Source organism: Gobius niger (assembly GCF_951799975.1).
Source record: "Gobius niger genome assembly, chromosome: 8".
NCBI classification, from domain to species: Eukaryota; Metazoa; Chordata; class Actinopteri; order Gobiiformes; family Gobiidae; genus Gobius; species Gobius niger.
The window spans coordinates 30,811,949-30,825,804 of NC_136859.1; the positions used below are offsets into that span (position 1 = coordinate 30,811,949).

The 13,856-nt window shown below is 40.7% G+C and overlaps 1 protein-coding gene across 1 annotated transcript; it reads right to left on the reverse strand.

The window, feature by feature from the left end:
- Window positions 1–2,178: 2,178 nt before the first annotated feature.
- LOC306967042 (uncharacterized protein) lies at window positions 2,179–10,518 on the reverse strand. Its single transcript, XM_079561941.1, has 5 exons — window positions 10,504–10,518; window positions 5,529–5,688; window positions 5,302–5,440; window positions 4,959–5,066; window positions 2,179–3,232 (listed from the first exon to the last, which is right to left on the reverse strand). Exons 2-5 carry the CDS (start codon window positions 5,669–5,671, stop codon window positions 2,273–2,275), a joined length of 1,350 nt encoding a protein of 449 aa, XP_079418067.1. The 5' UTR covers window positions 5,672–5,688; window positions 10,504–10,518; the 3' UTR covers window positions 2,179–2,272.
- Between the last annotated feature and the right edge of the window lie 3,338 nt (window positions 10,519–13,856).

Consider the following 13,856-nt stretch of genomic DNA (forward strand, 5'->3'; position numbering starts at 1 on the left):
CATCAGTCAAAGAAGTATTACATTACAGGGAATAAAACTGTCAAAACTCTCAAACAGTTGAATGTAGATCAACAATGTAACAACTTTACAGCAGTGGTTCTCAAACAAATCATTTTCTAACACATTTGTCCCAGGCCGGTAGTCTAAAACTGCAGTTGACCCCGAGTCCCTGAAAAAGTTGAGGTACACGCCCCACAGTTTGAGAAGCACTGCTCTACAAGATTCAGCCGCACTGTTGTTATTGTTGTTTACAAATCTAGACAGTATCTTTATTTTTCTTATCAGAACAACTCCACAACTGTCAGTGTACATGAACCGAGGGCACTGTGTTTTCTGGAAAGTAAAGGAAAACGTTTCCTAATCTCACCCATGAATGTAACCTACGACTTGTTCTGATGATGATAGGACTCGGATTAGCCGAGATACACAATGTTTCTGTTTGTAAGTCACCACTGTTTGCAATGTGTTCTGAAATAGTTTTGTGTGCACTGTGTTTCCAGATAAATAGCCTTTTGCTGGATTTTTGCATAACCACACCTGCAATCAGTTCAGTTATCGGGGAAAAAAAGTATCAAAAGCAGGAACCAAAAAAAAAAAAAGTTTTGATGCCTGTTGGGTCCAGAGACAGCACTAAAGGAAGTTACTTGTTTCAGCTCAAATAAATGATACAAAAATCAAAAGACAATTGTCTTTTTTTGATTCTGTTTTCTGTTCTAGATTAGACATACAGTATCTAAGTAAATGTATTGGAAAAAAATATTGTTCAGGTATTGGTATTTTTTTTTAATTTTTCCAACACTCTGCTTCGTGACTGAATGCATGCGCTTATTCCATATTAACTTTTCACACCAAGTACCACCCCAGAAAAATGTTCTAAAATAAACCTAAATTGGACTAAATCAACAGTGTATAAACATCCAGCTTATGCATTGCAAAAAGCCCAAGTCAAATGAACTCTAATTAAAATGTGTCAGAGAGTCATCTCTGACTCTTACTCTCTGTGTCATGGGTCAACTAAATGACCTATGACAGAGTCATCTGCATCTAAGTCATCTAAAATTGCAGATGACTGTTCCAAAACTCATGGTGGGGCCCACCCCACGTTCCAACATGACAATGATCCAAAACACAAGGCTGTGTCGACCTTGTGTGCACTCCTCATGTCTGCGTAAGGTTGCCCTACCACTAAAACATGTACAACAGGTGTGTCAAACACAAGGCCCACAAGATGATTAAACCTGACTTGTAGAGCATACATTTGTGGATATCTAAAAAAAAAAGTAAGTCGCTAGCCCATTCCTGTGCGGAGTTATAAAGTTATAAATACATACCCAGACTGCTCAGTCCAGCCACTAGGGGGCAGCCAAAATTTGGAAAAAAAGGAAAAAATTCTACACTGTACCGTCCCTATGGGCACTGACACAATAAGAGATCAGCATATAAACACCACATCATAGCCACGTGGTAAGTGATCAGTCTGCCCCAGGGTGGCTGTGGCTACAATAGTTGCTAACCACCGAGCGTGGAGTGAACTTACTTGCGTAATAGTGTAAGCAGTACATACAAAGTCTATTTCGTTAAGGGCAACACTACTGCCTTAACTCACGTGTCATCACATAATAATCAGTGCATAAATCAAGGATTCATCAGTTTAATCACATCACATGTTTTAACACTTGTGTATCTCAAGGCAGAGCAGGTCAACACCAGCTCAGTGTTGCAATCACAATCAGTTACACAGCAAAGGGCCGCGCTCCAAACAAAGTAGTGGATTTAATATGAAACACAGTGTAAAAATAATAATACTTGTTGACACCACAAATGTAGCTATTAAAGGATAAAAATGTAAACTAGGCTTACAACTAATTATGTACATTTGCTATTTTAAATAACTAGCCTACACTTTACAGACTGTCCATCTCACTGCTGTAGAACACTGCTAAAGGGTTTTTGGATTGGATGTAAACATACAAAGCATTTCACATAAATCACCCTTTTGGAGTGGATTCTAAAGGTCCAGCGTGACGATGCTAAATGGCTACTTCTGCGAAACGATGCCAGAGACACTCACTCCACCAGAGGGCGCTTGTTTTAAGGCTGTGCTCGGCAGCAAACGCACGTTCTCTTCTGCTACTTTGTCCACGTTATTTACGATTCATCCTCACATCGTTGTTCTTGATCATCTTCCCGTCTCGCGTAACCACCTCTTTCTCAGTTCCCACCTGGCCGTCGTTCTCTTCAAACCTCCTTATCACCACCCGTCCTGCCGCCTCTACAGCTTCCTCCTCATTAAGCCAGGACTGATGTCTGGAGGGCGTCTGGGCACCGGTGCTCTGAGTTGGTCCCGATTCCTTGGCGGGGAGGGGGCGACGTGGTGCTGTGGTGTAGGACGTTGGAATTCGGGCCTTCCTCGCCAGTTCAGAGGCGAAGGAGATCTGTCTTGAATTTTGGGCGGCGAGGCGAGGAGGTGGTGCTGCGGCATGGGACGTCTCGCCTCGGGCCTTGGGGTGCGCTCCCAGTGCAGAGGTGAGGGGGAATGGTTTATCGCGTTCCTCATGGGAGACGGGTCGCGGTTGAAGGGTGAATGCGCCCTGTTGAAGGGTGATCCGGCTCTGTTCATGGGTGACGGGGAGCGGTTGGCGGGCATGGCAGGTGGGAAGAGATGGTGCCTTCCCCCCATCCCAGCAGGTTTGGCGGGTGGGGTATGGTCCCGCGCTGCCCACGCCCCAGCAGGTTTGGCGGGTGGAGTATGGTCCCGTGCTCCCACCATCCCGGCAGGTTTGGCGGGTGGAGTATGGTCCCGTGCTCCCCCCATCCCGGCAGGTTTGGCGGGTGGAGTATGGTCCCGTGCTCCCCCTGTCACGGCAGGTTTGGCTTTTTCGAAGCCCACGACCTGGATGGCGCCGATAACCCCGGCCATGGTCGCCCTCATCGAAGGGTCGGGCTGCACCATCCTGCAAATGGCGCGGCAGTACGGACTGTCCTTGAGGATGTCCTTGATCTTGTCCGGGTTAACGCTGGGTGTGACCAGTCGGACGCGGGCGCACAGTTCCGCGATGATCTTGCCCATGGCCCACACGTCGGAGCGCTGGTCCCGCTGGACGCCCCTCTGTAGCACCTCGGGGGCGGCGTACGCCTCGTTGCCCATGTCTATCGCCGAGTTGAGGCCGTTTTTGAAGAACTTGGCCAGGCCCAGGTCGATGATGACCGCTCTGTTTGTCTCGTGCTCCACCTGGAGGAAACATGTGTAACGTATTGAGTGAGTAAAAGTGAACGAGACCTGCAGAGGCAAGCATCGTCATGACCTTCAAATGATTATCTTCTTTTCACGACAGTTCAAAATTGGAACTGCTGTATTAAAGACATTGTTGGAAAATACTTGAATGTTTTGGGAAAGGTCAGGGTAAGGTATAAAGTAAGGTATAAAGTGCACTAGTCTCGGAGCATTGAGTGACGACAGGGGCCTTTCTGGTCAGGACAACCTCGCTTGAGGAATGTGTTTTAGTATTCTATCTTTGAGGCAAGATGCTGGCCAATTTGATTCAATAGTTACACCTTTGGTTCTAAAACTCCAGTCACAGATTTCCAAGTAGAAGAGGTCTCGACACAACACTCTGACAACCTCAGATGAGAACTGCCCTGAGGTTAAATCACATTAGTATTTCTGATCGAATTCCAAATGAACTTGAATCAGTTCAACTGGAAGTAATGCAATGCTTTAGGCATGTAGACATGTTCAAGACAAGCCTGCTGACGTTCAAACCAGGGATGGGCGATACCACATTTTTTGGAATCGATACGATACCGATACTTTTGGGGTCTTTTTTGTCGATACTGATACCGATACCGATACCGAAACTGGTCATTTCATATGGGTGAATGTATTTCAATCAATATACATTTCTAAAACTGGTTGTTTTATATAATTAATTGGTCAATTAAAATTATATTACTTTAACTGGTTAATTAAACAATGTTAATGTGAAATTAAATACATAAACAACATTTAAAATGAATACTTAAATGACAAACAGAATCTAAACCAGAATGATCTGCCTGGCTCAGTTCAATCCTTTGCTGTTGTGACTGTTTTGGCTCAGAACAAAGAAATAAATCATCCTTTTGTGTTGACAATTGCTGCCCCGCCTTCCTTTTCCATATGCAAATTAGTATCGATACTTTTTTGCCCAATATTGATACTTAAAAAGTAGCCGTTTGGTATCGATATATCGATACTTTGGTATCGATCCGCCCATCCCTAGTTCAAACTGGTGATCAGAGAATGCAGAAAAATGATAAAGATTACCATAAAAATGGAACGTATGGGGGCTCTAGTCAAATAATAAGAGAAGAAATACGGACACAAGATGCTATTTTGTGAGTGTGTTTGCACCTGATTTATCATTTGTAGCTGTGTATGGTGAAATGTATTATTGGATATTTAATTGAGAGAATGTTGCGTAACTACAAAGAATGTGCAAAGGCTGCTCAACTTGCTACACATTTTGCACATCAGCAGTTGCGAGATAAAACGCCCTTTAAGATTTCAATATTTACATCATTGCCTATAGAGAAATGCTTCAATGAAAATGTGCATTTGACCTGCCCTTTAGTGCCATTGTCAGGGGCAATAAGTTTAGGCTAATGTGGGGCGTTCTCTGACAAATTAAACGTACAAACTCCACCTACACATGCCCCATAGGCATCTGAGGACCTTGCATGAACCATACTACTTGTCACCTTCTAACAAACACGTTTGCTTTGAACTGCTTTGTTTATGTGCATTGGCTGAGATATTTCCATAATCTTTGCATTAGAAACCGGTTAGACTAGTTACGTGGCCCAACAGTCTGCGGTGTTGTTTTGGGAGGGCTTTTTGTTGCTCTATCTCACCCCCACCACCTCATCCTTTACTTTGTTGCAGGATCTTATTCATCGAGGAAAGTGAAGTGACTGACCATGACGTTGTCTGGTTTTAGATCTTGGTGGACAATGTCTCGCAGGTGCAGATGGAGCAGGCCCTCACACATGCCCACGATGATGGTGTTTTTTGCAGCTGGGGTCAACTGTTGAAAACAAAGCAGATCCAGGTTAGCCGTTGGAAACTAGCCCATTATGGTGTCCTTTGGCAGCAAGACACTTCATGGTGCAGCCTGATTTTTAGACTGTGTGATGGTAGCCAGGGAGATCATTGATGCAGATCACCAGAAGACGTCTGCGTATTTACACCTCTAGTTTCTGTGCTTTCACAATATGAGTTGGACAGATTTGAGAGGCTACTTTCCTCACAACAAGCCTTACCGGTATTTTGGACTTGGACACTTTGAAAATGGTGGTCTCCAGGTCCTCTCCGAAGATGAACTCCATGGGAATCACATATTTACCAGCTTTCAGTGTCACCGGACCCAAGAGTTTCACTATGTTGGGATGCTCCGATTTTCTGTAGGTTTAAAAAGTTGAAACCATGTGTTCAGAAAAAAGAACAACTTAATTACTTCATTTCTTTTGTCCATTTTGTCTGCACTTACTTGTATACCTCGCACTCCCTCTCCAGGTCCTTCCTGCTGATGAGGCCTATGGGGACTCTCTTGATGGCGGCCCACTTGTCGTTGTACTTCTCCTTGTAGACTTTGCCGAAGCAGCCCTTGGCCAGAGTGGCTGTGCGCTCCATGGGCCCAGCAGTGGCAGCTGGACACAAACAGAGGGGCGTGTTCAAATGACTACTCATCTGGAGCACTCATGGTTAGATGCTGATATGTCACAAGGTCGGCTAGGCCCTTGGTTTATTTTTTGGTCAATACATAGTTTTGCAGGTTCCAGAGATAGCTCTCCGAAGCAAAGCAAAGACGCCTGACTCACTTAACTGGAGAATTAAGATTACTCTGAGCTGTTGAAATCTTTAACCAATCATTCAACTTGCCAAGAGCCTTGAGCAAGATTTGAAATCCTGAAACGACAAAGGGGCCTACACATACCTCTTTAATAAACCAGAGGGGGTGGAGTGCTCTTGTACCCGGATACAAGTGCCCTTAGCAAAGGGAAATTGGATTGAAACCAAGAAGACGACCTGAGATAGGGCTGTGCAATTAATCAAAATTCGATTACGATTTCGATTACAACAGTAAACGATTACAAAATTAGCATAATTGCAAAAAATCGATTAGAATCTTTTTTTTTTTTCTTCACTTTTTTTTTTTGCAAAGCAGACTTGCGTTATTTCAGACCGCTGGGATTATTTTCCCTTCGCTTTTCTCGTGCCACGGCTCATGCTTTTGTCTGACATAAAAACAAAACGGCTCTGTGTGATGATGTCATCAGGCCGCGCTGCTCAGTTTACTTGCGCAGGTGTGAAGGCTGGCTAGCAGGGGGCAGGTGTGAAACAGGGACCTCTCTTTAATCAAGGCGTACTTGAAATCATTTTTTTTTCACTTTTATGACTGTCCAGAAAACATAAAATGTCATCATAGTGTTTTGATTGATAAATAAATAAATAAAATAAAGATAGACTTTTTTTAAAGGCAACAAATAATCGTTTGAATAATCGTGATTTCAATTGTGACAAAAATAATTGTGATTATTATTTTTTCAATAATCGAGCAGCCCTAACCTGAGATATAGCTAACTTCATCACTCCCTTTTTGTGTGTGTAAATGCTCTGATGGTATTTCCAGAGACAGGGACTGGTCTCCAGCTGGTCCCAGAGTCAGGACTAAACACGGTGAGGTTCGTTGCAGTTTTACGCAGCTAATATCTCTTCTAACATTTGATTCATTAATGGTCTATGTCATTTCCAAGCTGTTTTATGGATCTCATCTGCCTTCTTGTAATTGTATATAGAGCTCCCTGCTCTGTGAAGCACTTTGAACGGCCACGTTTATGAATTGGGCGCCTTAAAGTGATAGTCTGGAAGTCTAAATGTATTACAGATTTTATAAAATGTGCAAAATCAACCACCTGGGCTTGCATTTTGAAGTAAAGTAAGCAAATATATATATTGTTTTTTGTTAAGTCCCTCCTTCCCGGATCTCAGCAACTAATCAGAGTCTAGTATCCTCCCACGTCGACCAATAAGATGAGCTTTTCCCGTGAACCAGCCTGTCAGGTCCAATCAGGAGGGAGGGGGAGGAGCTTGATCATTAACTTTTGAAAATTGGGTTCCTGCTCTCCTCATTTTGCAAACTAAGAAGGGCTTTCTGGTTAAAGAGGGGAGGGATTTGATTGTTTACTTTCAAATTTCACTCCTCACTTTGCTCTGGTATAGTTTCGTTCGTATAATCTGGTATGTGTTTCGGTTTATGCTTTATTAATGTATTTCAAGTCCCTATATCTGACTTGTTTTTTTTTTTTTGTATCAAGTGGTGGAACGAAAATAGTTTTGTCTGAAATACTGTAAACTCAGACGTTTGTGTAAGTAATACTGTGCTGTATCTAGTTAAAGCAATTTCAGGAATTTTCCGGCTTACATTTTCTAGTATTTCTGTGAGAACGACCCTGAAAAGTGAGCCCTGTAAGCCGAGTAACATGCCTGTAAACTCATCCATATGAAGAAATGTGTCAGAAAAGATAAGAATATGTTTCTTTACATTTACTCGTGCTCTCTTTCAATGTTAGTAATGAAAAACATTTATAAATAATCAGGTATAGGGTCTTTAAGTTTACATAACAGTACATACAACATATGACAATATTGTATTCTTAGTTTTTGGCCATTAAAAAAAAAAAATATATAAAAAGGCAAAACATTATTGCTAAGTAACTACACTTAGCTTTATACAAACACTCCAAAAACTGAATATCTAGATTAGTTTAAATATCTCTAATTGAGCATCATATTCTAAATGAGTTGTTTTGACTAGTTAAGGTTTTATTGGACATTTGACCTGGGTTATTCCACTTGTTCTGAGATGATTCTGACTCGATTCAATATCTTTTATATATGGCAATCTCACACTGAACGCTGACCAAAACTGATATCAGGCCTGATCCCTGACTATTTTTTTTTTCCCCCTTATGTCTAACTTCCACCCAAAAATGTTCACACAATAGCCCACACTGAATGTCCTCATGTACTTTGCCAACTACTCGTCTTAAATTCTCTTGGAAGTTCAATGGAAGTAAAACTATGTCAAAGCTTTAGAAACCTGCTTGAGTCATTTCAGGCTTACATTTTCCACAGAAAGGAGCTTTTTGTGTATCACTTAATAATCGAGCCTCACAGTACTTACGTTACACAACACATTCTACAAATTGTTTTATAAAGCCTTTGATTGATAGCCTGATGTTTATCCTGGAAACACGGCCGTGCTGCTGCCAAAATGGGCAGTGACCACCTATTGTTTACCCTAGATAAATAAACCATTCTTAACCACCGTAATGTTACGTAATGGGAACTTGTCAAGCAGATTGCGATCTATATAAGCCAGCTCATGAAAAAAAAACCTGTAAACTACATATGCAAGGTCAAGGAGTAGCCTCTGAAGTGGAAAATGTCAGAAGGGAGTGTCTTTTGGATCACCTCCTTAGAAATCAAGCTTTAGTCTTGCAGGAACTAAAGCAGTGGAACCAGAATATCTTCAGACTAAAAAAGCTGACACCAAACTCGATCTGGCTCACAAATGAAGCGCAGGAAAGGCTGATATGTAAATAACGTCCCAGGAGTGTAGGGATATAAGCAGTTTCTTAAGAAAGAGGAACGGAATAACAATAGAATTGGCAATTGGCAAATGTTGACACTGGCACATCCACAGAGGTTTATTTAAGCAAGCCACATACTGACAAATAACAATACAGAGCAAACCTGGAGAGTCTGGACTCAAAAGTGGGTCATGGAATAGTTTTTATTGATTTATTGCTAGACAAGTATAGAAACATTATTGGGTTGTTTTTATCGTGATTTCAGCTCTCTAGGTGTATTTAATGAGAAGTCGCCTATAATTTGTGTGTAAAATAAAATATTCTACAATATATTTAACACATTAAATTGCTACACTGCAAAAAGTAATTAAGTTAATTAAGTTCAAATGTCTGAAATTGAGCATAATAATCAAAATTTGAGTTGTTTTGACGAGTCAAGATTTAGTTGAGCATTTGTCCTGGATTATTTGACTTGTTCTGAGATGTTTCAGAGTTGTTTCAGTACATTTCATCTCTTCATTTCAAGTCATTTTCTTTGCCAATGGGGTAAGATAATTACCCTTGTCCCATTGGCAGTTTTACTGTCTTATTTCAAGCGAGATTTACCTTAGAACTTGTCATCAAATGAAATGTCATCAAACGCATAAAGTGAACTTGGTCAGATCAGGAAAAAAGTGTAAATGAGTGAAAACCGCTCAGAACCAGATACATTTCCTCAATTCAAGTCACTTAAGCCAATGCTTGATATTTACTTTTTGTAGTGTATTTGGGTTGCAGTTTGTGATTCTGGGCTCCACACCAGCTGAGAACCACTGTTAAAGAGTTATAGCGTAAAGCTGGAAGATGGCATCAAAAAACACAAACTATACAACATTTTCTGTCAAATTTATGCAATCAGCCAGTTGCCATGTCAGGATCTACAAGCCTCGTGCATGACAATATGTTACCCTGTATTTAGGCTCATGTTAGCTGTCCCCTCTTGCTTCATCTGTAAATCAGTTCTTAATAGGAATGATTTGAGACCGGGGGAAGTCCCGGGAAAATACTATTGCACCATCTCAAATTCATGGCAGACTCCACACAACATTTCCCGTATCCCTTACTCTCAATAGTCAGAAAAGTAAACGAGTCAACCCCAACAGAAATACATTTATCTCGCTCCCAGTTAACCTCTTAACCCCTTCTGAAGATTTTACAGCCTCATTTGTAAGATAAGACCTGCCACACTCATCGAAGCTTCTTCCCTGTTTTCATTATCATGATTTAGTCGTTTTTGTTGCATTTTTTTTTTTTTTTAATTACACAGTGGCTTTTTTGTTGCATTTTGGTCACATTTTTTAACAATCAAGGAAGAAGCTTAATTAGTTTTGTAGGTCTTTGCTTTCAAATGATAATACTCACTACTGCCACCTCGGGTCATACATGTAACTGCACCTTCTATATTAAGCTCGTGCATGACGGCAATTCAGGACCGAAGTGACACCTTTTTGAGTGTCAGTGCAGGATTTTAGAGGCAGTTGTGGTGAACAGGTCTGAGCTCATTCTATTAGGACATGGCTGGAACATGTAGGGGAGGAAAATACAGAATTTTAACATTTTTAAACTCCCTATAGTCCCTTTAAATGAATTTACAATAGGTGAAAATAATACGTTTAATCGTGACATTAGTGTTTAGACCCAATATACGCAACAACAAACCCAGCCTGTTCCTCTCAGTTGTAGTTGTGCTGTTTTTTTAGTGTATATTATTTGCCCCCGACACTGAGTGTAGAAAAGTAAGGAGAAAACCCAGTCCTATAGTCCAAAGTTCTCCTATAGTAATCTCTATTAAAGCAGCAGCAGTAGCAGCAGCACATGTGCGGGGCCTACCTTCAGTTGCAGTGGTGAAGTGTGGATCAGGTCTGAACATGGGCACACATACCTGGCAGGTTTTATAGCAGCTCCACGCCTCTCCACTGCGTACGTAGCCCTGACAAACGCAGACACACCTTATTCTAGCTAAAGCGGGGCGGCCCCTCATCGGGAGAACAGCTCGTGATTGGTGGAGGTGTTTGGTAAACAGATCTTCCGTCTGTTTACAGGTGACACTAGGAGAGAGTAATAAGACAGTAACAAACTAACTGTTCTATGATATTTTCTTGAGCTGTCATCTATACTTGCATTTCACCTCTCAATCAAGAAGCTCTGTCAGCAACTAGTGACCTTTACCTGGCAGCAGGCTGGATAATACAGATCCAGTAGGCAGGGATTAAACTTGTAGCAGTAGCACACATGTTTATTAAGCCTAAAAATTTAACTTTAGACTTGTATACGGCAGTGAGAAGAACAAGAAAAAAAGCATCAAATCAGCGAAAAAAACGAGGATGAAAATGCAGAAAAAACACTTCCAAAAAGTGGCAAAAAAAAGTGGCAAAAACACGACATAAAGGCAATGAAAAGAAAGGGATGTTTTAAAAAAACAACAAAAACATGACAAAAAAAGCAAGACAAATGTGCCGAAAACGAAATGAAAAGCGGCAAAAGAGCAACAAAAAACACAATGAAAAAGTAACAAAAATCGACGAAAACACCAGAAAACCTACAAAGCAACTGATCCTGGAGCGTTGTAGAAACCACCGTGATGGAAAGTAGAAGAACCACGCTGTCCACTCAAACGCCCATTGGGTCACATGAAAATCAATTACGCACAAATGTCAATTTTTTAAAAAGGACTAGATGCAAGTTGGTCATTTTATGCTCACTACTGCCACCTCAGGTCTAACGGGTAACTGCAGCTTCGATAATAAGCTCATAGCTCAGGATTTTAGAGGCAGTTGTGGGGAATAGGTCTGAGCTTATTCTACACCTTAGAACATTGCTGGAACATGTAAGGGGGGAAATACTTAATTTTAACATTTTTAAACTCCATACACTGCAAAAAGTCATTTGCTAAATTAGTGTAGAAGTCTCAATTTGAGTTTAATAATCCAAAGTTCAGTTATTTTTTACTTGTTAAAGCAGTACTAAGTAACTCTTCCCCCTAGAGGCCATAAGCGCAACTGCAGGTGTAGTAGCAAGTTACGATTTTTTAATTTATTAATTGTCTTGGAGAGTAAATACTACGCTGACAGGAAAGGCGAAGGGAGAGAGGGATATTGTACATTCAATTATACAATGGAAATATTTTTTTTCACTCAAACTTGGCTGTAAATACTGTTTAAAGTGACGTTAGCCCGCAGTTAGCTTTGCCCGTTAGCATGTTAGCTTCTTCTTCGTGATTCCATTAGTGTGTATTGCTTTCTCCGGACCGGTGGCAGTCAAGTTGCAAACATGGTTTTCTGGCCAGAGACACCAGGGGGAGATGAAAGACCCTCCAATCATAAACACTTGTATTACCCCCACAGGGGCAACGGAAAGGATTTATTAAGGTAAATAAGTTACTTAGTACTGCTTTAAGATGTAGTTGGGAATTTGACCTAGATTGTTTCACTTGTTCTGATATGTTTCTGATTTATTTCAGTACATTTCACCTTTATTTCAACTAAATTTCTCTGCCCATGGGGTAAGGAAAATGGTCTTGTCCCACTGGCAGTTTTACTTTCTTATTTCAAGCGAAATTTACCATAGAACCAGTGTGAGCTGTCCTCAGACTAGCAAAATAATCTTGGTCAGATCAGGAAAAAGGTCTAAATGAGTGAAACAAGATATATTTCTTCTATATATTTAAGCCCATGCTTGATATTTACTTTTTGTAGTGTATACTCCCTTTTACTATTTTTCACATAAAAAGTTTTCGTCCTTTTTGGTTGTGTTGTCATCCCGTTTTTATTACTTTTTTGGCTTGTTTTGGGCACATTTTTGTGGCTTGATCACAGTTACATTACACTAAAACAAATGCGGCCAAAACGCTACAAAAAAGCAAGGAAAAGAGACAAAAACGTGACAAAAGGTGGCAAAAAATGCAACAAAAAAGCAACAACAAAAAAACAGAAACAAAAATGTGACAACAAAAACAAGGAAAAAGCTTAGATGAGTTTTGTAGGTCTTAGGGGGTGATGTGAAACTGGAGAAAATGTTACTTTTATGACGTAATTGTTCTTTATGGGTCCGCTAGAATGAGTATTCAGAGCTCTGTGCAAAGACAAATGTCTGTTTTTCCACTTATAACAGATGAAAGTGAAACAGAAACCCGAGGTCAGTGGTTGAATCACACAGTGAGTCACACACTCGATAAACAGGAAGTGCCTTACTATGACAGACCAGGACACACACACACAGCAGAATCCACATTTTATTTCACAACTCTATGACACTGCAACCCAGTCAAGTCCAAGTAGAGACATTATCAGCTGAAAATGACCACCAGACGTCTCCCCCCCTCTGGTCAAACAGTAAAACCTTAAAGGCCCTGTACACTTTTGTTTGTTTAGAATCCATAAAACGAAGAGTTGCGGTCCAATTCTTCTCAAGGACGAGTTTCTTTGCACCTTATACAACTTTCAGGGCGCAGGGTGGGGCTTTACAAACAACTGTTCTGCAAATTCACAATCATTCAAAAAGCTTATATATTGAGAGCCACAATCTTTTTCTGCCGACAAATGCCTGCTACAAAAAACAAATCTGGTACAAAGTATTTAAATAGTTTACACATTGTATCATATATTCACCCCCAAAGGTATTTAATAACACTAGATTGGACATGAGGCCCCTTGACGAGGAAAACGTGGCGGCCATCTTGTGTCTGGCTGGCGAGGCTAACCCCTATAGCAACCAATGCAAAACCAGGAGCAACACTTTCATTGATTCAAAGGCAGATTGTGAGACACACTCATTGTTTGTGATTGTTTATTACTTCTAAGTCGAGGTATCTCAGTCAGGATCAGGTCCTTTCTTTGAAATATCTCGTTTTTTTTAGTCGCCGTTGTCGTTGTTTAGCCGCATTAGCATGGTGTTCTCCATTCATTCCCAGGGTTCAGTGTTAGCATTGTAGCATTGCATCACTGTCCCATGTTCAATGATAAAAATAAAGTTAAATATTTGATATAAATACAGTAGAACTGAATGATTTAGTGTTTGACAGAGAAAGATCCATGGACAAATGGAGCTGAAGTCTATCCTATCTCCTATAAAACTGAAATGAACATTTGAAAAACTGTAAAAGCGATTATCAAAGAGTTAGAATAACTAAAAATGAAAACAGTGTCATGGAAATAAGTGGTGTTTCCATTTGATTAAGCTGCACT

Bases quoted from the DNA above. Each gene is read 5' to 3' on its own strand.
- LOC306967042 (XM_079561941.1), bottom strand. From the start codon at position 5,671: ATGGAGCGCACAGCCACTCTGGCCAAGGGCTGCTTCGGCAAAGTCTAC. The intron at 5,441-5,528 runs GTAAGTGCAGAC...TTAAACCTACAG, and splicing joins AGGGAGTGCGAGGTATACAA to AAAATCGGAGCATCCCAACA. The intron at 5,067-5,301 runs GTAAGGCTTGTT...TGTTTTCAACAG, and splicing joins TGTCCAAGTCCAAAATACCG to TTGACCCCAGCTGCAAAAAA.